This window comes from Chenopodium quinoa, unplaced genomic scaffold (assembly GCF_001683475.1).
Source record: "Chenopodium quinoa cultivar QQ74 unplaced genomic scaffold, ASM168347v1, whole genome shotgun sequence".
Classification (NCBI taxonomy): Eukaryota; Viridiplantae; Streptophyta; class Magnoliopsida; order Caryophyllales; family Amaranthaceae; genus Chenopodium; species Chenopodium quinoa.
The window spans coordinates 2,994,199-3,017,850 of record NW_018743476.1 but is presented as its reverse complement, the minus strand read 5'-3'; the positions used below and the strand labels follow the sequence as shown (position 1 = coordinate 3,017,850).

Here is a 23,652-nt window from a genome sequence, read left to right as displayed (position 1 = left end):
TGTAAATCTAAGGTTGATTTGTATATTACGAAGACAACAAGCTAAAAGAAATTGTGACCATGGCATAGAAACTTAAATGATGCCTAAAGATCGAATTTAAGAGAACATCAAATTTAAACAAAGAGGAAAGATTGAAAGACACACTCAATGTAGCGATTCAAGATATCCTTATGTGACATACAAATTCAAGAAAAAAGCTCATAGCAATATATGCTCCAATTCTTGAACACTCAAGTTGAAGCAAACACTACAAACATCAACAACATACAACAATAACAACACTGAATAACCATAACCAACCACCGAAAATATACATAGCAGCAACTAGGAACGGTATAATATGAGCCTAGCAACAACCACTATTGAATCAAGGCAATAGCAACAAAAAACAATACCAAAAAGCAACAACCACTATTGAATCAAGGCAGTAGCACCAACAAAAAATACCAAGAGAAAAAACAAGAACCCTAAAACACACTCATAAAACTTCAACCCAAATAAAAATTGAAGCAAATAATTTCAAAAATCTAAAAAGGATATTTAACAATAACACCTCTTTTTAATACAAATTAGGCAACTATCAGTAGCCAGAATAGCAAAAAATAAAAACACTTAATTTGGTCACATAACCACCATAACAACAATCAACCAATGTAACATATCGTGAACATTAATCATTTGATAATATTTAACTATTAAAATCAATGTATTTTGAATTAAAAGAAATGAATAATCTAGACTTTAATAGTAAATATCAAGTTTATAAACATACCTGTCCAGACATAGATCTTGAAGATTGAAGCTGAGTCACAAATCGAATTGGAGTAGAATCTTTCTAAGTAGGAGCAGCAACAATTTGACTCATCTTTAACCTTTTCGAAATCTTGTGGAAACATTATCGTGGTTCACTGAGAAAAATCCTCAAACCCCTAAAATTTGAATTCAATAAATCATTTTAGTCTTAAATGGAAATTAAGAAACGCAAAATCAAATTACGCACCGTAAAAAAAATTGAGTTCATGAAACTTGGAATTAATCAAATTAAAAGGCAAACAAAGCCTTAAATCAAGCAATAACGATAATGAAATAGAGAGGAGGAGAAGAAACGAGAAAAGAAATTGAGGATTTACCTTAGGTGAGCAACGATCCAACAAAAATCCATCTTCCAAGAGAAAACTAATTAGAAGAGCTCAGGGAAGAATGATTTAAGAAACTAGGTCGTAAAAGAGGAGGGATGAAGAAAATATCCAGATTGGAGGAGATAGAGGAAGATGGGAGGGGGAAGGAGGAGGAGGAAAAATCTAGGGTTTAGGTGAAAAATCAAAAAGAGCAGCGCGAAAAATGAAATGTCCAAAAAAATTAAAGCGCTACATGGGCCAGGCCTGCAGTCATAGGTTGTCGCATTAGACCACCCTATTACAACGGTCTTTCATATGTCGTTGTATTAGGGAGAAGCAATTACGTTGGAACATGCTACTATATGTAGCCGTTGCATTAGACTCATCTATTACAACGACATTAAATGAAGTCGTGGCATTAGCTCTATTCCTGGCGTTGCATTTGATCAAAAATGTAGTAGTGTCGGAATCCGAGAAAATATCACTCTACTTTTCCGCACCTTTTCATACTCTCCAACACGTTCTATCTTGATCGTCGGAGGCAGAGCTCTAATCACCCGGAGTCTCCGTAATTTTTGCAGTTACAGGCGCCACCGGATCAGTCTTTGAGCGGTAACTCTCCCGAGGGACAAAAACACCCAAAAATAGCGGATATGATTTTTATCCCAATCCCCGCCCCACCACCCGACTGGGCGCGAGTCTCCTACTTAACCCGTCCCAGTGACATCCCTAGTCACAAGGTGAGTTCCCCACCATTTCTACCAAGCTTTGCTTGGTATGATTTAGCCATATTACTAGTTCAAACCCCGTGCTATGCACGGTTTTACAATAATATTTTACTATTTGTTTATTTTTTTGAACGGACTATTTGTTTATTAGAAACTGTACAAAACGAATCATTAGAAATACAAAAAAAATATATATTTAAAAAGTACAATAAACATTGTGATATACCATAAGATTAATCTCAATATCTAAATTACATTACAATTAATGTGAGACGGAAGAATTAATTAGATTTTAGTATCCGTAATATGAAAGCTACCCTTTTCTTAATAAAAAAAAGTACTAACTATTCATGTTATTTTGGTTGGGGGAAAAAAAATCTTTGTTGATGATATATTAATAGTACTCGTATTATGTAATTTGACCTAACATTTCATTCAATATAACTATATTTTGTAATTTTATTTAAATTATTATTGTTGGATATCACTCCCTAAATGTAAGGCAAAAACTTCTCCTTTAGATGTAGTAACACACTTACAAAAAAAAAAAAAAAAAAAAAAAAAAAAAAAATTAAAAGATAACAAAATATTTTGGTGGGAAAATTGTTTATATGGTGATAACACGTGTATTTAGGGATTATTACGGGGATTACTTTAGTATTAAGAGTATAGATACACCAACATATAGCTTCGGGATTCCGGAGCTGAGTAAAATGAGAAAGATGTCAAGTTGAGATGGTATACGCAATCAATGCATGCGCATATCCGATCCATCAGCGCCCATATCGCCTAGGGTTTTGTTGAACCCTCACAATATAAGCCCTCCTTCTTCACCCAGCCGTAGCTTTTTTTCTTCATTTCTTGTTCTCCACTCATTTTTATCTCTACATTTCTATCTCTAACAAACCCTAAAACTCCTCCTTCTCAGGTAAATTTCGCAACCTTCATCTCCTTTTTGATCTTTTAGATGTTGTTATGTTGTATTGATTTATCTATTATTTGTTGAACTGATTGATTGTATCGGATTGTTTGTTTTTGCGCTTATTTGATTACTTTGTTTTTTTATTACTTGTTGATTTGGAGTTAAATTTTATGATTGAATATTGTATTAAAATTCGATTGAAGTTTTTTGATATTGAATTTTCAAATATTATTATTTCGCCTGAATTAATGATTTAATTTCCTTATCTTTATTTTTATAAAATTGAGTTGTGATTACTGATTTCGGATTTGATTTGAAATGTTTTGGATCTGGAATTACTGTTATTGTTTCTCCGTTTTGTCGAACATGATGAATTTTTAATAAAACAATTTAAATAGTCACTTATCTTGTGGAAATTTCCAGCAATTTTGTTGTTTAAATGCTATATTTTCATTAATCTGACATATTATTTAAGTTTGTATGATTTTGATGTAGTATGTTATCAATTTCGTTGTTCATTTCGTTTTCAATTAATTCTTGACTCTTTAATTGGTGTGCAGGGTTTGTTTAGGAGTGTTCTGTATCGGCATATAGCCCGTGCTTTCTTTTAGAGAGTAGCGAAAATGGTATATTTTGTATATTCTAAACTACTGTATTACATTAGTTGCATGCTTGTGTTGTTGATTTCGTAACTCAATTTTAATGTATTGGGTTTGCAGGTGAAGTTTACAGCGGATGAGCTCCGCAGGATTATGGACTGCAAACATAACATCCGTAATATGTCTGTTATTGCCCATGTCGATCATGGTAATGAATCCTTTTTATAGTCTTGTATCTTTATTGCTTGTTTGCTACGTTGCAAAAAGTCATTATACATTAATCCAATACTCTGATTGATGCTAGTTCTTGTGTTTACCTGTTAATTGCTTGAATCAGTGTCATCAAGTTTGATGAGTATTTGCAACTTTGGGCATTATTTGTGATATAAAATATTCCAAAGTTGCAAAACACATAAAATGGAGGTAGTAGGTGCTATCTGTGCAATAAGTGGAAAGAATTGTTGTCATTGCCTTATACTGTGAATCGTTTTATTCATGCTTATTGTATTTACTCCCTCTGTGTCCTTTTGATAGTCCCTTATGGACAAATTTTAGTCCCAAAATTTTCATCCCATTTGCCTTTTCTAACAACTATTAATATTATTTTTTTATCAAAATTCCCTCTAATTTGCAACTATATTTGTGTAAATTTAACTTTCCCAAGTAAATTTTGTTTTCTCATGTACTTTTATTACTTTCTCTCTCTAAGTTTTTGCATACCCAATGTCAATTTACTTTTTCAATGTACTTAAACAATTATTTTTTGTGTTTATTAATTCCCGTAAAAATGCCCATAAGGGACTATATTTGCAACTATATTTGTGTAAATTTAACTTTCCCAAGTAAATTTTGTTTTCTCATGTACTTTTATTACTTTCTCTCTCTAAGTTTTTGCATACCCAATGTCAATTTACTTTTTCAATGTACTTAAACAATTATTTTTTGTGTTTATTAATTCCCGTAAAAATGCCCATAAGGGACTATCAAAAGGGGATGGAAGGAGTAGTAAAAGTGGTTGATATTTCAGAATATGGTCTATTGAGTATGTGTTTGTTTCAAGTAAGTGTGTTTTCCTGTTGATTGCTTCTATTGGTGTCATAAGGTTTGTTTACTAAGCTCAAATTTATGTCTGCTGCTTTAAATGTTGATGTGTTCTGCAATGTTGTCAAATCTACATTGAATTACGGTGGAATGTTGTTGTCTTTTATGTTGTAAAGAATTCTTAATTCATGCTTGCTTTTTTCTTGTTAAAAAGATCTCAAAATTTGATTAAGGTCCTTTGTAATCACTCTTGCATAAAATTGTAAATTAACATGTTTAGGATGCTTAAGTCTTAGTATATTGGGTAAAGTTATCGTATTTCTATTGAACCAGGACATTACTTTTATCTCTTTGTTTCATGGAAATCTTTGTTTATGCTCTCTTTAGTTTGTAGATAGTGCCCAATTATCGTCATTTATACCATTAAGTTGCTATCTGCTGGACTTGTTTTTTTTTTAACCCTTATTGCTTTATTCTTATATACAGGAAAATCAACCCTCACTGATTCTTTGGTGGCTGCTGCTGGTATCATTGCCCAGGAAGTTGCTGGTGATGTACGTATGACTGATACCCGTGCTGATGAAGCTGAGCGTGGTATTACCATCAAGTCCACTGGAATTTCTCTGTATTATCAGATGACAGATGAAGCTTTGAATGCATTCAAGGGAGAGCGTGATGGCAATGATTATCTGATCAATCTTATTGATTCCCCTGGGCACGTTGACTTCTCTTCAGAGGTTACTGCTGCTCTGCGTATCACTGATGGAGCTCTTGTCGTTGTTGACTGTATTGAGGGTGTATGTGTCCAGACTGAGACTGTCCTTCGCCAGGCTCTTGGTGAGAGGATCAGGCCTGTTCTTACTGTTAATAAGATGGACCGTTGCTTCCTTGAGCTCCAGGTTGATGGAGAGGAGGCTTACACAACATTCCAGAAGGTTATTGAGAATGCTAATGTCATCATGGCTACCTATGAAGATCCCCTTCTGGGTGATGTCCAAGTTTACCCTGAGAAGGGAACAGTTGCTTTCTCAGCTGGTCTCCATGGGTGGGCTTTTACTCTGTCCAACTTTGCTAAGATGTATGCATCTAAGTTCGGTGTTGATGAGGCTAAGATGATGGAACGTCTCTGGGGTGAGAACTTTTTTGACCCAGCCACCAAGAAGTGGACCACCAAGAACACTGGGACAGCTACATGTAAACGTGGATTTGTTCAATTTTGCTATGAGCCCATCAAGCAGGTCATTGCTACTTGCATGAATGATCAAAAGGATAAACTGTGGCCCATGCTGACAAAGCTTGGTGTCCAATTGAAGTCTGAAGAAAAAGAATTGATGGGTAAGGCATTAATGAAGCGTGTCATGCAGACCTGGCTCCCAGCTAGCAGTGCTTTACTTGAAATGATGATCTATCATTTGCCGTCTCCTGCAACGGCTCAGAGATATCGTGTGGAGAACTTGTACGAGGGGCCCATGGATGATGTCTATGCGACAGCAATCAGGAACTGTGACCCTGAGGGACCTTTGATGCTCTATGTATCAAAAATGATTCCTGCACCTGACAAGGGGAGGTTCTTTGCTTTTGGCCGTGTCTTTGCGGGAAAAGTTTCAACCGGTATGAAGGTTAGAATCATGGGACCTAACTATGTTCCCGGGGAGAAAAAAGATCTGTATGTTAAGAATGTCCAGAGAACTGTCATTTGGATGGGAAAAAGGCAGGAAACTGTTGAAGATGTTCCATGTGGAAACACTGTTGCTATGGTTGGTTTGGATCAGTTTATCACAAAGAATGCCACTCTTACAAACGAGAAGGAAGTGGATGCCCACCCAATCCGAGCCATGAAGTTCTCTGTATCACCTGTTGTCCGTGTTGCTGTGCAGTGTAAGGTTGCATCTGATCTTCCCAAGCTTGTTGAAGGTCTGAAGCGTCTGGCCAAGTCAGATCCTATGGTTCTTTGTAGCATTACAGAATCTGGTGAACACATTATTGCTGGTGCTGGTGAGCTCCATCTGGAAATCTGTTTGAAGGATCTGCAGGACGACTTCATGGGTGGGGCTGAAATCAGCAAGTCAGACCCTGTTGTATCCTTCCGTGAGACTGTTCTTGAGAAGTCAAGCCGTGTTGTGATGAGCAAGTCTCCCAACAAGCACAACCGTTTATACATGGAAGCTCGTCCAATGGAAGATGGGCTTGCCGAGGCCATTGATGAAGGAAGAATTGGCCCAAGAGACGACCCCAAGATCCGTTCCAAGATCTTGGCTGAGGAATTTGGGTGGGACAAGGATCTTGCTAAGAAGATCTGGTGTTTTGGTCCAGAAACTACTGGTCCCAACATGGTGGTTGATATGTGTAAGGGAGTCCAGTATCTCAATGAAATTAAGGACTCTGTTGTTGCTGGTTTCCAGTGGGCTTCAAAAGAAGGTGCTTTGGCTGAAGAAAACATGAGAGGTATCTGCTTTGAGGTTTGTGATGTGGTTCTCCATGCTGACGCCATCCACAGAGGAGGTGGGCAGGTTATTCCAACCGCTAGGAGAGTCATGTACGCTTCCCAGCTAACTGCCAAGCCCAGATTGATGGAGCCCATCTATCTTGTTGAGATCCAAGCTCCTGAACAAGCTCTTGGTGGTATCTACAGTGTTCTTAACCAGAAACGTGGACATGTGTTTGAGGAAATGCAGCGACCTGGTACCCCACTCTACAACATCAAGGCTTACCTTCCTGTCGTCGAGTCCTTCGGATTTTCAAGTACTTTGAGAGCTGCAACCTCTGGTCAAGCTTTCCCACAGTGTGTGTTTGATCATTGGGAAATAATGACTCAGGATCCTCTGGACCCAACATCACAAGCTGCAGCCCTTGTTGGAAACATTCGTAAGAGGAAGGGATTGAAGGAAGCAATTACCCCACTTTCTGAGTTTGAGGACAAGCTATAATCTCATCTGTGAGTTGTTTGTGAAGTTACTTTGGTGTTCTATCTATTTCTGTTTCCATCATTTTGCCTCCATCTAGAGATACTGTTATCGTATGTTACGTTGAGTATTATTTTTCCCGTTTGTGGGAGATTTAAAAACTTTGTATTGTAGTAGATTTTTAACGTCTTTCCTCCAGTAGATGATTTCTGTGTTGCCTTATATTATTATCTGCAATCTGATGAGGTTGAAAGACTGAATTTTCTCTGATATGATGACTTGGTTTTTTCAAGCCAGATCCTGGAAAGTTTGTGATGCCTATATTTTGTTATTACTCAGCAGGTGCAAATTTGGTGCAAAATTTCCATGTTTGTGACTTGTTAAATTGGTCGAGATCTGAAGTGTTCTAATGGCTAAATAAGCTGTGATTATCACTGTAATGTGGTAATAATAAACTAGTGAACTTATGTCAATTTTTTGTTTTTTTAATTTTCAGTGAATTTTTTAATATAAAAACTGGTTTTTCATAAAATCAATTTCTTTGACAAAACTGTTTAATTTTAAATTTTATTTTTCCTTTCTTTGGCATCGTTTAACTTATTTGAAGAACTTAGACGAGCTGGTTCACTTAATAAAAGAAACATATAAAAAAAGTCAATTTATTTCAAAGTACATTCACTTCATAGTTCATACCATTGTAAGTTTTGTGTACCTTAAGAATGCGATTCCACAAAGCAAATGATCGTATAGATTTCCAAGCAAGATTAGAGAATGCACTTTTATAAAATGAATAAATCAACACCAAAAAAAAAAAAAATGATTTTATTAAAATGTACATTAATGTGAAAGCAGAGAAGTTTTAGGAGGGAATTAGTATACCAATTGTGTGAGTAGCTTGTTTTTATGTACATTACCCTCTCCAATCTGTAAATAAGAATAAGATTAATGCACATCATAAAAGAAAACAAGAAGTGGAATTACCTAAACGATGCGTCGATGCCTACGTTGTGATCAAATTCACCAAATTTTTTTTAAAAAAATGAGTAAAAATGTGAAATGAGATTTCAATGATAAAGAAAGAAAAGGTAAGGGTGTGTGTTTCTGCATATATGATACTCTTGGGTGTATACTAGCTGTAAACAATTAGTTATATGAGTCCTACATCAACATATATAGCAATATTACTAAATCTCTAAAGAAAAAAAAAAATTACAGTAGAAGTTTATAAGAACAAAAATTCTCCTTAGAGCAAATTAAAATCCAAAAGTTTAATTTGACATATTATAACTTTCCTATCCTATTATATAAACAATATGTTAATAATTAATATGTTATTTAACACTTACAGAAAAGGGTTTTTCACAGCTAACTCTACTACTGAATTAAGATCATCCCAATTATGCTCATAATAAGCAAAATACTGCAAATCATTCCCGTCATTTGTTAGAACATGATCCAACATGCTCGGCCGCGTTGTACATGAAGAATTTTGAGCCATATGATTCAGTTGTTGCTGATGATCTGCTTGAAAATGTGCATTTTTTTCATCATCACCTGTAGTAATATTTTGAGTTCCTATGCAAACGTTGTTAGTATTATTACTATTATTAGTATCTTCGTTGGGGACGAAAAGATTAGTATAGCCATTGTTAGGTGTTGAGGATTGATGAGTTGCAAAGCTAATGTAACATTCTTGATTAGTGTTGGAATCAATGCTGCTTGTTTTTGAGCTTGAATTTACAGCATTCTTTTTGTTAGATAATTCCCTCCAATCAGGTGTGTGCCTTTTGTTTCGCTTGAATATTCTACAAAGTGTCCATATCTCCTGCAATAATAATAAAACCCAACATTAAAAACAGTATTCGATCTCCATATTTAAATAATCAAAATTTAATTAATAACCTAACTAATTGACGTGTGAGTTTACTTCTGGGTGTAAGGAAAAACCAAACTGTTACTTCTTAGTAGCACATATAAGTTAAAATATTGTCAAAGTGTAGGTAAGTTCAAATAATTAAAAGTTCTTCAAAAAAAAAAAAAGTTCAAATAATTTAAATTATAAGTAATAGAATATCAAGTAGGTGAATGAAACATATGCATCTGGCCTTGCGTGAAATTAGACATGAAATTTATAAATTGTTGCATAATTCTATCATGCATTCCTAATTTATTGTCAATTTAGAAGATATATTATATTCCTTCCGTCCCTTAATTAGATTTCAATTTCTAGCATTTATTCTTCATATAATAGAGAGAAGTAGGAATCTAATTAAGGGACGGAAGGAGTATATTAAATAAAGTCATTATCTCTTTGTCAAAAAAATAAATTACTCTTCCTAATAAAAGCTCATAATTTACTCCATCCCTTACAAAAAAATCTCTCATACACAATAATAATACATACTTTGTAATATGATAGCACATTAGCACATATCTATATTAAACAAATGCTTCTACCATTTACAAAATATATATATATATATATATATATATATATATATATATATATATATATATATATATATATATATATATATATATACACACACAAAAATTAATTTGTTTACCGTTTAATGTAGAATTGTAGATACTAGATACATACTTTGTATGTCTCAACTTTCAATTTAATATAACATCATGCATGATTAATCCTTTTCAGAACTTAGCTAGTTTTTAATACTATATTTCACTAAGTCCAATGATTTGATGATTTCACTTTGATGCCCTATCTTTTGTATTTTTCTTCTCTTGATGCCCTAAAATATTTGTCATGATCATCTAAAAAATTAATAAACAAATTAACTTCTTTAGTTCATTTCATTATAAGGAAAAAAACAATTAAATTATTCATGTATGAAAATAAAAAAGTTTACCCTTTTTTTTTAGAAAAATCATTGGCACCTTGATCAACACCAATGGCAAAGCTAATTTCACAATTAGCTTGTCATGTCACATAAGTTTTGAAGTTAATTACCATTTTAGCTACTTTTTGCTCCAATGGCTAGCTATTAGCTTAGTAGTAGTCGTCGAATAAAAAAAAATACATAAAAAGAGGTTAATTGGTGCAATGAGCATTTTATTTTTGGCAAGTTCAATTTCCAAGCAAATTAGCTTTGCCAAGCTAATTGAGTTTTCTAGCTCCAATGGTCAAGCTAGTAGCTAGGGAATTATTGAAATTGCAAGCAAGTCCCTAACTACAACCATTGGAGTTGCTCTATACTTCCTCTATTCTTTTGATATTGCACTATAAGGAGAGGGTAAGAATTTTATTTATTTATTATTTTTTTTTTCTTTGTGGGAAAAAGGAAGAGAGAGGAAATTTTTTTCCCATGTGATTACAAGAAATAAAAAAAACAAAAAAAACCAAGTATGTGTTAAAAAATAAAGGTATAGTATTAATTATTTGCAATGTAAGAAGGAATGTTTATATTCCTAAAATGGGTATGGTGTAATATACGGAAAACTTCCTAAAAACAAATGGTGCAACATTATGAGAACCCACAGAGTATTTTTGTTTAATCATATATTATCAGTTCTTCTAATATATATATATATATATATCACAAACTTTTTATTTTTGGCAAGTTTAATTTCCAAGCAAATTAGCTTTAATATATAGGAAAAATTGCCCTAAATAATCCGACCTTTTTCTCATCCGCTCAAAATAATTCCACCTATTGATTATTTTTTAATAATCCGACCTTTATACCTCTTCCGCTTTAAATGGTCCCAACCGGACACCTAACTTGTAATTACAAGTTACTAGACACGTGTCAGTATAGGATTGGTCAAAAAATAAAAAAAAAAACAAAAAAAAACCAGAAAAAAATTAAAAAAAATCCCAAAACAAAAATCCGGCAGCCCCAGCCACCAGCTTTCCGGCCACCATCTCCTTCCCCACCCCGAATCCGACCACCAAATACCTTCCCCTTCCCGATTCCGGCCAATCCCTTCAAGTTTTCGGCCGGCCTGACTCCAGCAGCAACCCGCAAACCACCAAGTAGCAGCGCTACTGCTACTCCTTCGCAAGCCGCCGACGAACATCAATAGAGAAGCTGCTTCGACGCCCACAAATTAGCCCCAAATTCGGTCACGCTGAACTCCTTGACCCACAAATCCGGCCTTAGCTCACCGAACTCCTTGACCCACGAATCTGGTCTCAACTCACTAACCTCCCCCACCCGATTCCGACGTCACTAACCTCCCTCATCCCTCGTCCCCTAATTTCGGCTTCGCCGACCTCCCCCATCCCCTGATTCTGCCCAGCCAACCTCCCCCGTCCCTTGATTCCCCGATGTCGAATCCCCTACCTGATTCATCCCGTTTTCTGGGATTTATCGATTTAGTTTGGTGGGTTTTCGAATGGTTAAGCTTATTGGTTAATGGGGTTGGGTTGGCTGGGAGGGTGGGTGTGTGGGATTTCGGCCAGTGCGATCTCCGTGGCGGTGGTTTCGGGTCTAGGGGGATGGTGGTTGTAGGGTTTGGGTTTGGGTGGTGGTGGGGATGGTGGTGGCTTAGGTGGTGCTGTTTTTTTTGTTTAAATTTTTTTTACTAATTTTTTTTTTATCAATCAGGTAGCTACACGTGTCAATTAAACTTAAAAAAATAAAAATTACCTACTCAACCGGTTCCTGGTAAAATGGGACCATTAAAAAAGATAAAGGGGTAAAGGTGAGATTATTTAAAAATAATCCAAAGGTGGGATTATTTTTAGCGGATGGGCTAAAGGTGAGATTATTCTGGGCAATTTTTCCTAATATATATATATATATATATATATATATATATATATATATATATATATATATATATATATATATATATATATATATATATATATATATATATATATATATATATATCACAAACTTTTTAAAAAATCAGATGTACAATAATTATTGTACATCCATTATAGAGATAGCTTAAAGTGATTAAAAGTTACCTCTGAAATGAATAAAAGTTACCCCAATATGCGTAAAAGTAACCTAATTCAAATACAAATTATCTACACTTTATTAGTAAAGAATCACATTTTAAATGACTAAAAATCAATTATTAATGATTGAATGTAATTAAATTATCTTTATAAAACTTTTCTTGTTGTCTATTTATATAAAAATTGTATTATGTTTAAGTTACCCAAAAACAGGCAAAAAGTTACCCTAAAATTAGCTAAAAGTTACCCTTATACTGCTCGATGTACACTAATATTAGTGTAATATATATATATATATATATATATATATATATATATATATATTTCTCTTTGCTATTTCACGAAGTACTGGATGTAATTTAATTCTTAAAATCATAAGAAATTTTTTTTTTTTTTACTTTTGGCTGTATATGGAGTTTATGTAATTTAACTTTAAAATAGGATGCACTAGTAATAAAATTTCGTATAAAAAACTAACTTAATAAGTATTATTTTGATGTTAAAAAAAATTAATTTAGGGAAATTATTCTGTGTACCCTTGATGTTTTGAAAAATGCACTATGTACCCATAAAAATCTTTAAATGCTCCATGAACTCTTAAGGTTTGTAAAAAAAAAAAAATGCACAAAATACCCTTATCATCTAACAAAAGCAGATATTACTAACTTCTCAAACTAAAATCATGCCCACACACGAACTCTTTGTTGATACTTTATATTTATATAATAAAACCGCCTAATACTATACATTAAAATTTGAACTCCAACTATCATTCTAAATTCTAAACTTTCAAGTGTTAGAATTTGATTTATTATTTAAGGCTCTGTTCTCTTCACCTTAAAAAAAATAATATGAAGTAAAAATGATTTCATTTCAGTAAAAATAAGTTCAGTTCAGTAAAATTAATTTCAGTTCAGTAAAAATAATTTTAGTTCAGTAAAAATAAGTTCAGTCAGCAAAATTCAGTTTTATTAAAGAAGAATTATAATAGAAAATCAGTAAAAATAATTTCAGTTCAGCAAAAATAATTCCAGTTCAGTAAAATTAATTTAAGTTCAGTAAAAATAACTTGAGTTCAGGAAAAATAATTTCAGTTCAGTAAAAATAATTTCAGTTCAGCAAATTTAATTTGAAGAGAACGGAGCCTAAGTTTAATTGATAATAAAATATTTTAGCATTACAGTAGTATTACACTACAATAATGTAATATAATTTAATGCTTAGGGGGTCTCAATCTAACAAAATTTACATTTGTTACGAATTTAGGAGTATTTGGTATTTTTTCTTAAAAACCTTAGGGATACATTGTGCATTTGAAAGTGAATACGCTTATAAGTTCTATGAAACAATGAACAATGAATGTGAGAAATGGTTGGATCTTTGCATTTGAATTCTTACCTCTCATCATGGTTGGTTCTTATTTGACTTTGTTAAATATAATTTGTCTATTAATTGTTAGTAGATGCCGTGTGACAATCTTTTGAGACTTCTTTCATAGAAAAGAAAAAAAAAGTCAGTGTGTATGCTTTATGCATGACGAGTTACCTCTAGGTTTAAAGTTTAATACTCCTTTAAATCAAACGAGTTAATTGTTTAATTGTCACACTTGATTATGTAACATTTAGTCAAGAGCATTATATTGACCGGTCTTAATTAGTGTTGTCAAATTTCAAACCGAAACCGTTTAACTGTTCGAAACAAACCGACTCAAATGAGAACCGAACCGATTAAAAACCTTTTTTTTTTTTTTAAATCGAAAACCGACCCGAACCGTATGTGAATGAATCCGAAACCGAACCGATCCAAATAACATTAGACCGTATAAGAACCGAACCTGTTAATGAACCGAATCAGTTCTAAACCGAACTGAAATCAAACCGAACCGAAAAAGAATCGAATTGTTTCTAACCCGATATCGCTTGCAACCCGAAACCGTTTGAACCGGGATAAAACCGTTTACACCGAACCGTTCACAACCCGCAACCCGTTTGCATCGAACTGTATATAAACCGAACCATTTATAAACCGAACCGCTTGCAAACCGAATCGTTTATGAATCGGACTGCTTATAAACGAATCGGCTACAAACTGCTTACTACAAAGAGAATATTAAAATCAAGTTAAAAGGTGTTTTAAATGTAATTTAATTATCATAGTATAAAAATTCTTCCTGCCAAACTAATATTTATTGAAAATTTATTATTATAGTATAAAATATCTTCCTCCCGAATTATTATCATAGTATAAAATATCTTCCCGCCATTAAAATCCTCCTGCCGAATCGAAAAATAACCAATCCAGTTTTGATAGTGCTATTGGTAAATATTAATGTGACTATTGAAAAGAGAAAGTCATTAAAAAAAAGGTAGTCTATTATAGCAGCATTAATTTAAGACTCTTAATATATTGGTAACTTTTGTGGCCTGGTAAATTAATGCTGCTATAATAGACTACCGTTTTTTTAATTTCTCTTTTCAATAATGTCACATTAATATTTACCATATATAAGTAACATAACTACTTTTTATTTTTATTTTTTTTTTCTTTCATTTTGCATTGATTTACTTATTTACCTATATATTTTGTCTCACAAAATGGTTCTAAGTGAGAAGAATATTATAGAATAAAAGGAGTAATAATAAGCCATCTTAGGGCATGTTCTCTTACGTTGAAATTCAGTTCAGTTCAGTTCAGCTCAGCTCCAAATTTCCTTCTCTTATAAAATATTCATTTCAGTTCAGTTCAGTTCAGTTCAGTTCAGTTCAGCTCAATTCAGTTCAGTTCAGTTCAGCTGAGTTCAGTCAATGAGAGCAGACCCTTAGTCTCTATACATTTATCGTTTTTATACTCCTTAATTTTAAGATTCTCGTTCTTAAAACTTAAAAAGTACTTCGTATTAATCAAGTCACTTATAAATGTTTTCAAAAAAAAATAAAATAAAAACATAGGTCATAAATAATGATTTATATTGCTTTATAAGGTGAAAAAAAAGTGAATGGAATAAAAAAAATTGATTACAAATTTACTTAATGTATAGGTGAAAAACATTGGTTAAATAAAATAAAGAAAAAATGGACGAGAAAAATCCCACCATTAAAGGACCTTCTCAAAATAATCAAACCTTTTGATTAACTCAATATAAATCAACCCTTTGTCATAGTCTGCTCAAAATGGTTCAGTTAACCCGTTACTTGCTTTATATGTAATAAACATTTTTTTTAAGATAATTAAAATATTTTTGTTGGTTTTCCTCCAAACTGCTATCTTTCGTCCTCTGTCTTCCTTCATTCTCTAACACAACAATCTTCCTTTTTGTAAAAAATTACTATGAAAATCTTAATAATTGATGTACATTGTACACATCAATTTGGGAATTTCCGAAAAAGGCAGAATACTACTTGGATTCCCCTATTTTAACAATTCCCTCACCAAAATAAATGTAGTCAGGGTGGTATCGGATGAAACCCATCAAGAGCAAGAATCACAAATCTAATTTGTAGAAAGGATTTTCGTCTAATATTGCAAATTGGGAATCAAAATTGTTAGTTTATTATTTTGACTTTGAATTTGGGTGGTTTTTGGTTGTGATGGTTGTTACTCAATACTCAGAGTGTTTGGATGGTTTGGCAGTCAGATTTTGGGTGGAGGTTGAGGGGTGTTTTCGGTGGTGGTTTCAATACTCGGGTTTTGAGTCGTGGTTTGTTTGGTGATTAGTTTAGGTCATCGTGTGTTTGGGTCGGTCAGTGGGGTTGAGGGAGGGAGGTCAATGTGTTGGGTGGTCAGTTGCGTAGTGTTATGTCGGTGCCGGGCTGCTGGGTGGTGGAGGACTTGGTGGTCAGTTGTTCGGGTGGTCCGTTGGGTGGGTTTATATTGATTAAATAATTTTAAAATTTAATTAATTAACTTGGAACCATTCAGGACAAGACACTTGTATAGTTAACTTATTGGATAGGTTATCATTAAGTCTCAATCGGCAATGGACCATTTTAAGAAGATAGATGTTTTTTTTTTTTTTTTTGACGGGAAGAAGATAGATGTTAAAGGTTAGATTATATGTAGTTAATCCATAGGTTGGACCAATTTAAAAAGACAGATAAAAGGTGAGATTATTTTCATCAATTTTTTCTAAAATAAAAGGAAATTCTCAATGGTAACTACTTAAAATTGCACATTCTCGTTAACAAATTTTTTTCTACATATTTTCACAAATAGCATTACTTTTGTTAAGTTTTAATATGAAAATATTTTTGTAATTAACAAAAAAAATTAGCTTAATTAAAAAAATTAACCTAATAATTAGCAAAAAAAACCCGCCACCCTGCCCCACCCCGAATACCCCTCGCTGGCGCATATTACCCCTGAAAACCACATCGGCAGCGGCGATACCTCACTTCAACCCCTCGAAACAAATTCCGACACCACGCATCTCAAACCTCGACCACCAATTTCGTCAAAAACACACAACAGCTGCGCATCAACACTGCAGCCCGCAACCTCTCTTCACACCGCAAGTAGTAGCGAGCAACCAGATAGCAATTCAACCCCTGTAGCACCACATCGACATCAATCAAACCTCAACCAAGCAACACTAATTTCTCCCCTTACTCAGCCAGCAACCAATTGCTCCAATCCACCATCAACAACCACAATTCCACCATCAATTACAACAATTCCGGCCACCAATCGCAACTAGGACTTCAATTGATGCTCCAATACCCAGATGCTGTGCTCATGAGGACAATGACGAACCCACAAAAAATGCAATTGAACGGTGATTCAAAAGGAGCTTGACGATTGAACGACGGTGATGATGAATGGTTGGTGATGGTGTGAGATAGGGAATAATTTCCCATTACAGCAACCCACTATTTTGGATTATAAAGCTGACAATTTCAGGGGCGATGTGTGCAGGGCGGGGAGGTGGCCGAGGTGGGAGCTGAGTAGGGTTGCGGGGTTTGGGGTAAGGGTGGCTAGGGTATTGGGGTGGGGGTGGCTTTTTTTTTTTTTTTTTTTTTTTTTTTTTTTTTTTTTTTTTTGACAAGAGGTTAATTTTTGTTTATTAAGCTAATTATTTGTTGATTACAAAAATATTTCTGAGAATTTGTAAAAAAAATTCTCACAAATAGCAGTACTTTTGTTAAGTTTCTTTAACATGACTATAATTTTGTCATGACTATAATTTTGTAATTATCATTGAGAATATGCAATTCTACATAACTATCGAGAATTTCCCAACAAAAAAATAAACATTGGTAAATTTGAATATAACTCATATTTGATTGAAAATGTCAAATGTGATACTACACCAATTTCATATTATTAAAAACTCTTAACTATTATCTATCTTTATTATATATGAAAAGACAAAGAAGTTTATGTTCCACGTAGCACCTTCCTCAATCAATTAAATATAATTTGGTACAAGATTTGAACCCACAAATTAAGTTTGAGAAACATAACGAGTTATTGGCCCGAGCAATGCCTCTTATCACTTTAAAATTATAAGTTTGATAAAAATTAAATTTAAAAGGTTAGTGTTCAACAATATTTATACACATGAATTAAAGTATAATAATAAATTTAAGATTAATGGGTGCTTGTTATTTTTTCACTTTACTTTTATGTAATAAAATAATAACTTTTTTGTGAAAAAGTAAAAAAAAAAAAAAATTATTTAAATATTTTGGAGTACTTGGTATAATTGCTTAACTGATATTGAATAATCTCGAAAATTAGCATATAAGTTAAGGTATCAACAAGACAACAACCATTAGTGTGTGATTTATGTCTTAATGTGCAATTATATATTTAGAAGTTAAATTATATTGAAAAATTAAGTGCAAAGGTTACACATATGAAGAGTCATAAGGTAATGAATGATGACGACACATAAGCCATAAAGTGATACATAGTGCTCATGTGGCGCCAAGTCATATTAAAGAATGAACGGTGATACATGACGATAGCATGTTGTCCATTTGAGTTTTAATAATATTATAGATGTTAGCCACTAAGTTATTGTCGCATTATATGTCATTATGTTAAAATCTATATCTATACTTTAGTATTTAAAAACTTAAACCACTATCATTCATATGTCACATGTCCTCACAACTTATTCATATGCCACATGTCCTCACAACTCACTCATATGCCACATGTTACTTCTCTTACCTTTTTAATATTAAAAAAATTAAATTAAAAATATTACATAATGTTAAAATCTTTATGCGTAACTTGCACATTTAAGTAAGAAAATGAAGTGTTTCATTTATACCATGATAGAATAAAGTTGAATCAACTATTACATAAACATATGAAATATAATAATAAAAAAAAGTCTTTTTATCTCTTAAACTTAAAATATAGCTTAAAATACAAAGTACAGAGTATGTCATTTTATATTCTACAATTTTCATGTATATATAGTTAACTAAATCCCTTCCTATTCTTCCACAATTCCACCCTCACTTTTTTTTTATATAAGTTTTCATAGCATTCACCTCAAAAGTCATGAAACAATAACTTCGTAGTTTCAACTATTAAACATACATTTAAATGAAAAATAACATAAGTTATAACCCGTGCATTGAACGGGCTAAAATGCTAGTTAAATGTAAATAAATAAAGATTTCAATAATCATAGAATTAATACACTAATTCCGGCACCGTCCGTGCCTAAAACTATTATTAATTTATTTTATATTAAAGGCAGGCCTCTTTACCCACCATGCATGGCCGTTAATAGTTCTACCAATTATTAATGACTATCATGCATGTATGATTTATCTAATTAATAATTAAAAAAATTAGTTGTATCAAAATTGATCTCTATATTCAATTGACTCGCTACATACTCTATCAAATAAGTGCAAACACAAAACATGAACATGTTTACTTACAGCTTCTAGAGCAGTGTCTTTAGGGTTGGCTAAGTTAGCCTCATCTTGTTGTTGTAGATCATTGGGAAGACGAAACTCATGCATCATCCAATCGGTTTTAGTGCCTTTTCCAGCACTTCCGCGATAGTAAACTAGTGACTTCTTGAGGCCAATGCACTGGGGGCCTTCCCCTCCGTTGGAGTAGATCGGCCTGTCGATCCCGGTAGCTTTCCAAAATCCAGACCCAGTTACTCTATTAGGTCTAATGCTGTTTCTGTACTTTCTTCCCCTTTTGCAGTAAAAATACCACTCTTTATCTCCTATGCTGCTACTTGCTTCTGCAATTCACGTATATAAAATCTTAGTTTAAAAATAGATTATGATAATATTGATAATTATGATACAGATACTAGGGATTAGATAGTTGAAGATGAAAATATTATAATATTTTACGCCCTTAAGTATCGTATACTTCGTATGTATTGAGATAGAGCACTATATTCAAAAAAAAAAAAAAAAAAATGTAATCCGCATGCATGAGCTAATCAGCTAAGTGTAGCTTGTGATATAGTTATGGAGAATTTACAAAGTATACTTTGTATATCATTATCCGTTATAGATCCCTTTGATCAAAACAAATGAAATGGAAAATATAAAAGCATATAATTACACAAACAGAAAAGCAACTAGCGAACCATATACAAGGAACCATATATCCAAGGAAAGGAACATACAGGGAACCTAACATTATCCGTTACAACAATCATTTGAAATACGACTATCATATTATTTATTTTACTCTATAATATGGACATAATTAGTCATCTAATATCTACAATGCAAATATAATTTTTAATTATTATTTTTTGTTTTGACACATAATTTTTAATTATATTAATTCAACAAAAAAATAAATATTGTTGAATAATACTATTTTATACTAAAAATAAAGTAATATAAATTATTACTTGGAGAAAAATATGTCAATTATAATCTACCTAATCATTAAAATATTTTGATAGTCATATTTCAAACTTCCAATATAAAATTTTCACAAGAAATTGAGCTTTATTTCCCAGGTCACATTTTATGTAATTTCGTGAAAGTATATAAGAAGTATGTTTAAGTATAGATAGATCCATAAGCCATCTACATCATTATAAATCATATACTTTAACAGAACCATACATGACTATATTTTATCTATCGATAAATCATCAAATATATTCAAAGTGGATCATATAATATTAATATTTAAAGTCAAAATATTGCATATAAAAAAATTATTATAAACTTAGACATAAAATGTCCACATAAAAAATGAAGAAATAAGAAGATCAACGGATAAACCTTATCAGCTGCTTCACGTACTTGTGAGTTGTGATGTTTAAATGTTAAATTCAATTCAAGATGGAACCCCAATTGAATTTGTCTTATAGGATTTTAAGATTAACCCTAATTGGGTTTGTATATGATTAAAATTTTCACAGATTATTAGTGTTGATTGTCATTAATAGTGATTATTATATGATTTGACATGGTCAAAGTTGACAATATACTAAGACTTGATGGTCAAATAGGGTGATCTTACTGATCTAATCTTTGTCTTTTTACTTTATATTGGTAGTAAACTTTAGTTAATAATATTGTACATCTTGGTTGTCAAAAAAAAAAAAAAAATATTGTACATCTTCTCCCAAGTATTTTCTGTTTTGTATTTAAAAAAATTAAAAGGAAAATTTGTCTAGAAAGGACAAATATATTCACTATTTTATATAGAAGGACCTTATATAGACCTTATAAGTTTATTTTGTTGTTTGAGCCTTTGAGGGACCTTGAGTTCGAAATTCGATAATAATTGACTTTTTTTCTCGACATTAACCTGTCACGTGACCTTAAAAAATGACCCTCTTTTTTTTCGTTTTTTTTTCTTCACGATTTCCCTCCAATTCTTCCTTCTCTCTCTTCTAATCCCTAAATGGCACAAATCAAAATAAGGGAATTTGAGGGAAATCATGGAAATTTCCGTATTTTATTTTTCTTCATATTTTGACTTTTTTTTATCTTTATGAATTTTTTCGAAGTTGCATTATTAGAAATTCATAATGAAAAGTCCATAGATGAATTTCATCTATATTAATTACTCCATACGTGCTTCACAGCAACTAGTAACAAAGATTAGCATGCACTGTACTAAAGAACATGTATATTTTCCTATAATAAATTTTTAAAAAGGATTAAAATTAATTTTATAAATTTTATTTGTAAATGGTTCTCTTATTTATATCACATGATCAGAGGTAAAATCGTGCATATTTGAATTTCACAATAATCTTACAGTTATATGATTTTCTTCATCTCTTGGTTTATATCACTATGATCAGAGGTAAGTTCGTGTATATTTAAATTTCACAATAATCTTACAGCTATATTGGTTCTCTTATTTATATCACTATGATCAGAGGTAAGGTCCTGTATATTTGAATTTCACAATAATCTTACACTTAATTTATCCATAAAAATGAAAGTAAAGAAACTTATAATTCAAATCTATATATTCAGTAAGAGTGTAGTAATGCATACTTGCAAGATCCCAAGGGTCATGCTTGTAGATATCAACCTGCTTAATGATCTCAATACTAAGGGGACGTCGCTTCTCAACCTTTCTCTTTAAGTAAAACGACACCAGCTCTTCGTCGGTCGGATGAAACCGGAAACCCGGAAGCGGTCCTTCATGATCGTCGATGACACCTCCTTCGACGGCGACTACATGTTTGCTGCTACTACTCATTGTTTCCTGCTGCATATCATCCTGAATACTGCAACTCTTCATGCTCTTAACCTCCATAATACTATAATATTATATAATAGCTAGCAACGAACGTTTTAGTATTTATTTTCCTTTTGTTGTATGAAATATATACTTGTTGTAATACTTCATATTTTGAGAAAATAATATAAAGGATGGAAGTATTATTATTAAGTGGTGGTGAAAACGGCTGAGTCAAGTCATGAGGATTGACTTGTTGGGTCATGAGTTGAGGAGGGGCCATACATTTTAGAAACTTTCTTTCTTTTCTTTGCTTCTGACCATATCATTTTGAAATTTCTTCCTTGAGACAAAAATCCAAGATTTTTGCCTTTTATCCTTATGATGTATCCTTATCATCTAGAAACAATATTTAGAATTTATAAATAATCCTGATGTATGTGTGTACCTCATTTTGACTTTTCTTTTGTTAAATCACTACTACTTTCTCTGTTTTTATTTGAGTAAAGTATACAACTGGGTCCTAACTTTGCCAAAATGTAAGAATAGGGGACTGAGTTTGAACAGTACAAATGTACAATAATGTAAAAGCAGGGGACTATGGATACAAATCCGGCTAAGCTTACCTTCATTCACCGGTTACCATACTGAATTAATAACTGAATTATTTTTTGAATTCAGTGACATGATTTCAGTACATTGGGGAAGCTATTTAATTCTAACTTTGCAGCACAAAAACAAGTAGCTGTAGTCCAACAAAAATACTTTGAATTTTTTTAAAAAAATTCCATATACAAAGATTAGCCCTTGATTGCCTCCAAATTTCGAAATTTAAGCCTGCAAAGTAGATTGGTTTAAGTAAGTTAATAAAATGCTACGAGTATTAGTGAATTCTGTTTAGTACTTGTATAATTTGTAAAAATTCTAGTATGGTCACTCTCACGATGTTCATCACTATACTTAATTCTCATTGGCGATTTTTGATTTTTTTTAACCTTGGTCAAACCTTATTTTTAGTAATTTCCTTTTAAAATTCATTTTCTTATTTTCCAAAACTTAATTAATGAATTTCTAAAATTGTTTTTTAATTTTCAAAATTATTTTTATCATAATCTAATTTTAATAAAATCCAAAAATAATATTAAACAAAAAAATAAAAATCGAAAATTTGTTCTTCGTAGTTCATCGACGTTCATCAATGTTCTTCGCAATTCTTCAAAAATTTTCATCAAATAATGAAATCAACCATGATTTTATGTTCCATGTACCTTACTTTCACACGCGCATCATTGGAAACCTAAAAAATAGGCCAGATTTATATAGCAATTGCGCAATTTTTTGGTTTACAGAATCGTTTTCTTTCATCCTGTGGGTTGGTCCGTAATCTTTGAACAATAGAATTAGAGGGCTGCGAAAACGGCAATTTTATATAATCGAATTAAGGAATTATCAGTTATTGCTATTATGGGTTTGTCATTCAAATATGACAAGAAACAGTTTAAATTTTTTTTTTTATTTTTTTTTTGTGCGTAACTCTATTTTATCCAAAAAACCAAGTACGAATTTAAATAATAGTTTGTGTATGAGGTATTTACTTAAAAACGTATTGGACATTACCTTTGCAAAACAAGTTTATTAATATATACGTATGACCATACATTATTTTGGACATTACCAAACATATTATAATTCATTAACATCTTGTTATCTTCTTAATTGATAATGAATATGATTGTGGTCTTCACTACACAAAC

General features: G+C 32.3%; 2 protein-coding genes across 2 annotated transcripts; one reads left to right on the top strand and one right to left on the bottom strand.

Moving 5' to 3' along the window:
• Nucleotides 1-2,570: 2,570 nt before the first annotated feature.
• Nucleotides 2,571-7,607, top strand: LOC110739403 (elongation factor 2). The gene is made up of 4 exons (XM_021919865.1): nt 2,571-2,774; nt 3,329-3,394; nt 3,488-3,575; nt 4,895-7,607. Exons 2-4 carry the CDS (start codon nt 3,392-3,394, stop codon nt 7,333-7,335), a joined length of 2,532 nt encoding a protein of 843 aa, XP_021775557.1. The 5' UTR covers nt 2,571-2,774; nt 3,329-3,391; the 3' UTR covers nt 7,336-7,607.
• Nucleotides 7,608-7,677: 70 nt separating this feature from the next.
• LOC110739404 (transcription factor JUNGBRUNNEN 1-like) lies at nt 7,678-22,281 on the bottom strand. The gene is made up of 3 exons (XM_021919866.1): nt 21,712-22,281; nt 19,150-19,466; nt 7,678-9,136 (listed from the first exon to the last, which is right to left on the bottom strand). Exons 1-3 carry the CDS (start codon nt 21,974-21,976, stop codon nt 8,654-8,656), a joined length of 1,065 nt encoding a protein of 354 aa, XP_021775558.1. The 5' UTR covers nt 21,977-22,281; the 3' UTR covers nt 7,678-8,653.
• Between the last annotated feature and the right edge of the window lie 1,371 nt (nt 22,282-23,652).

Bases quoted from the DNA above. Each gene is read 5' to 3' on its own strand.
- LOC110739403 (XM_021919865.1), top strand. The intron at 3,576-4,894 runs GTAATGAATCCT...TCTTATATACAG, and splicing joins TATTGCCCATGTCGATCATG to GAAAATCAACCCTCACTGAT.
- LOC110739404 (XM_021919866.1), bottom strand. From the start codon at position 21,976: ATGGAGGTTAAGAGCATGAAGAGTTGCAGTATTCAGGATGATATGCAG. The intron at 19,467-21,711 runs GTATGCATTACT...CGTGAATTGCAG, and splicing joins TGACCCTTGGGATCTTGCAA to AAGCAAGTAGCAGCATAGGA. The intron at 9,137-19,149 runs GTAAGTAAACAT...TTATTATTGCAG, and splicing joins AAGACACTGCTCTAGAAGCT to GAGATATGGACACTTTGTAG.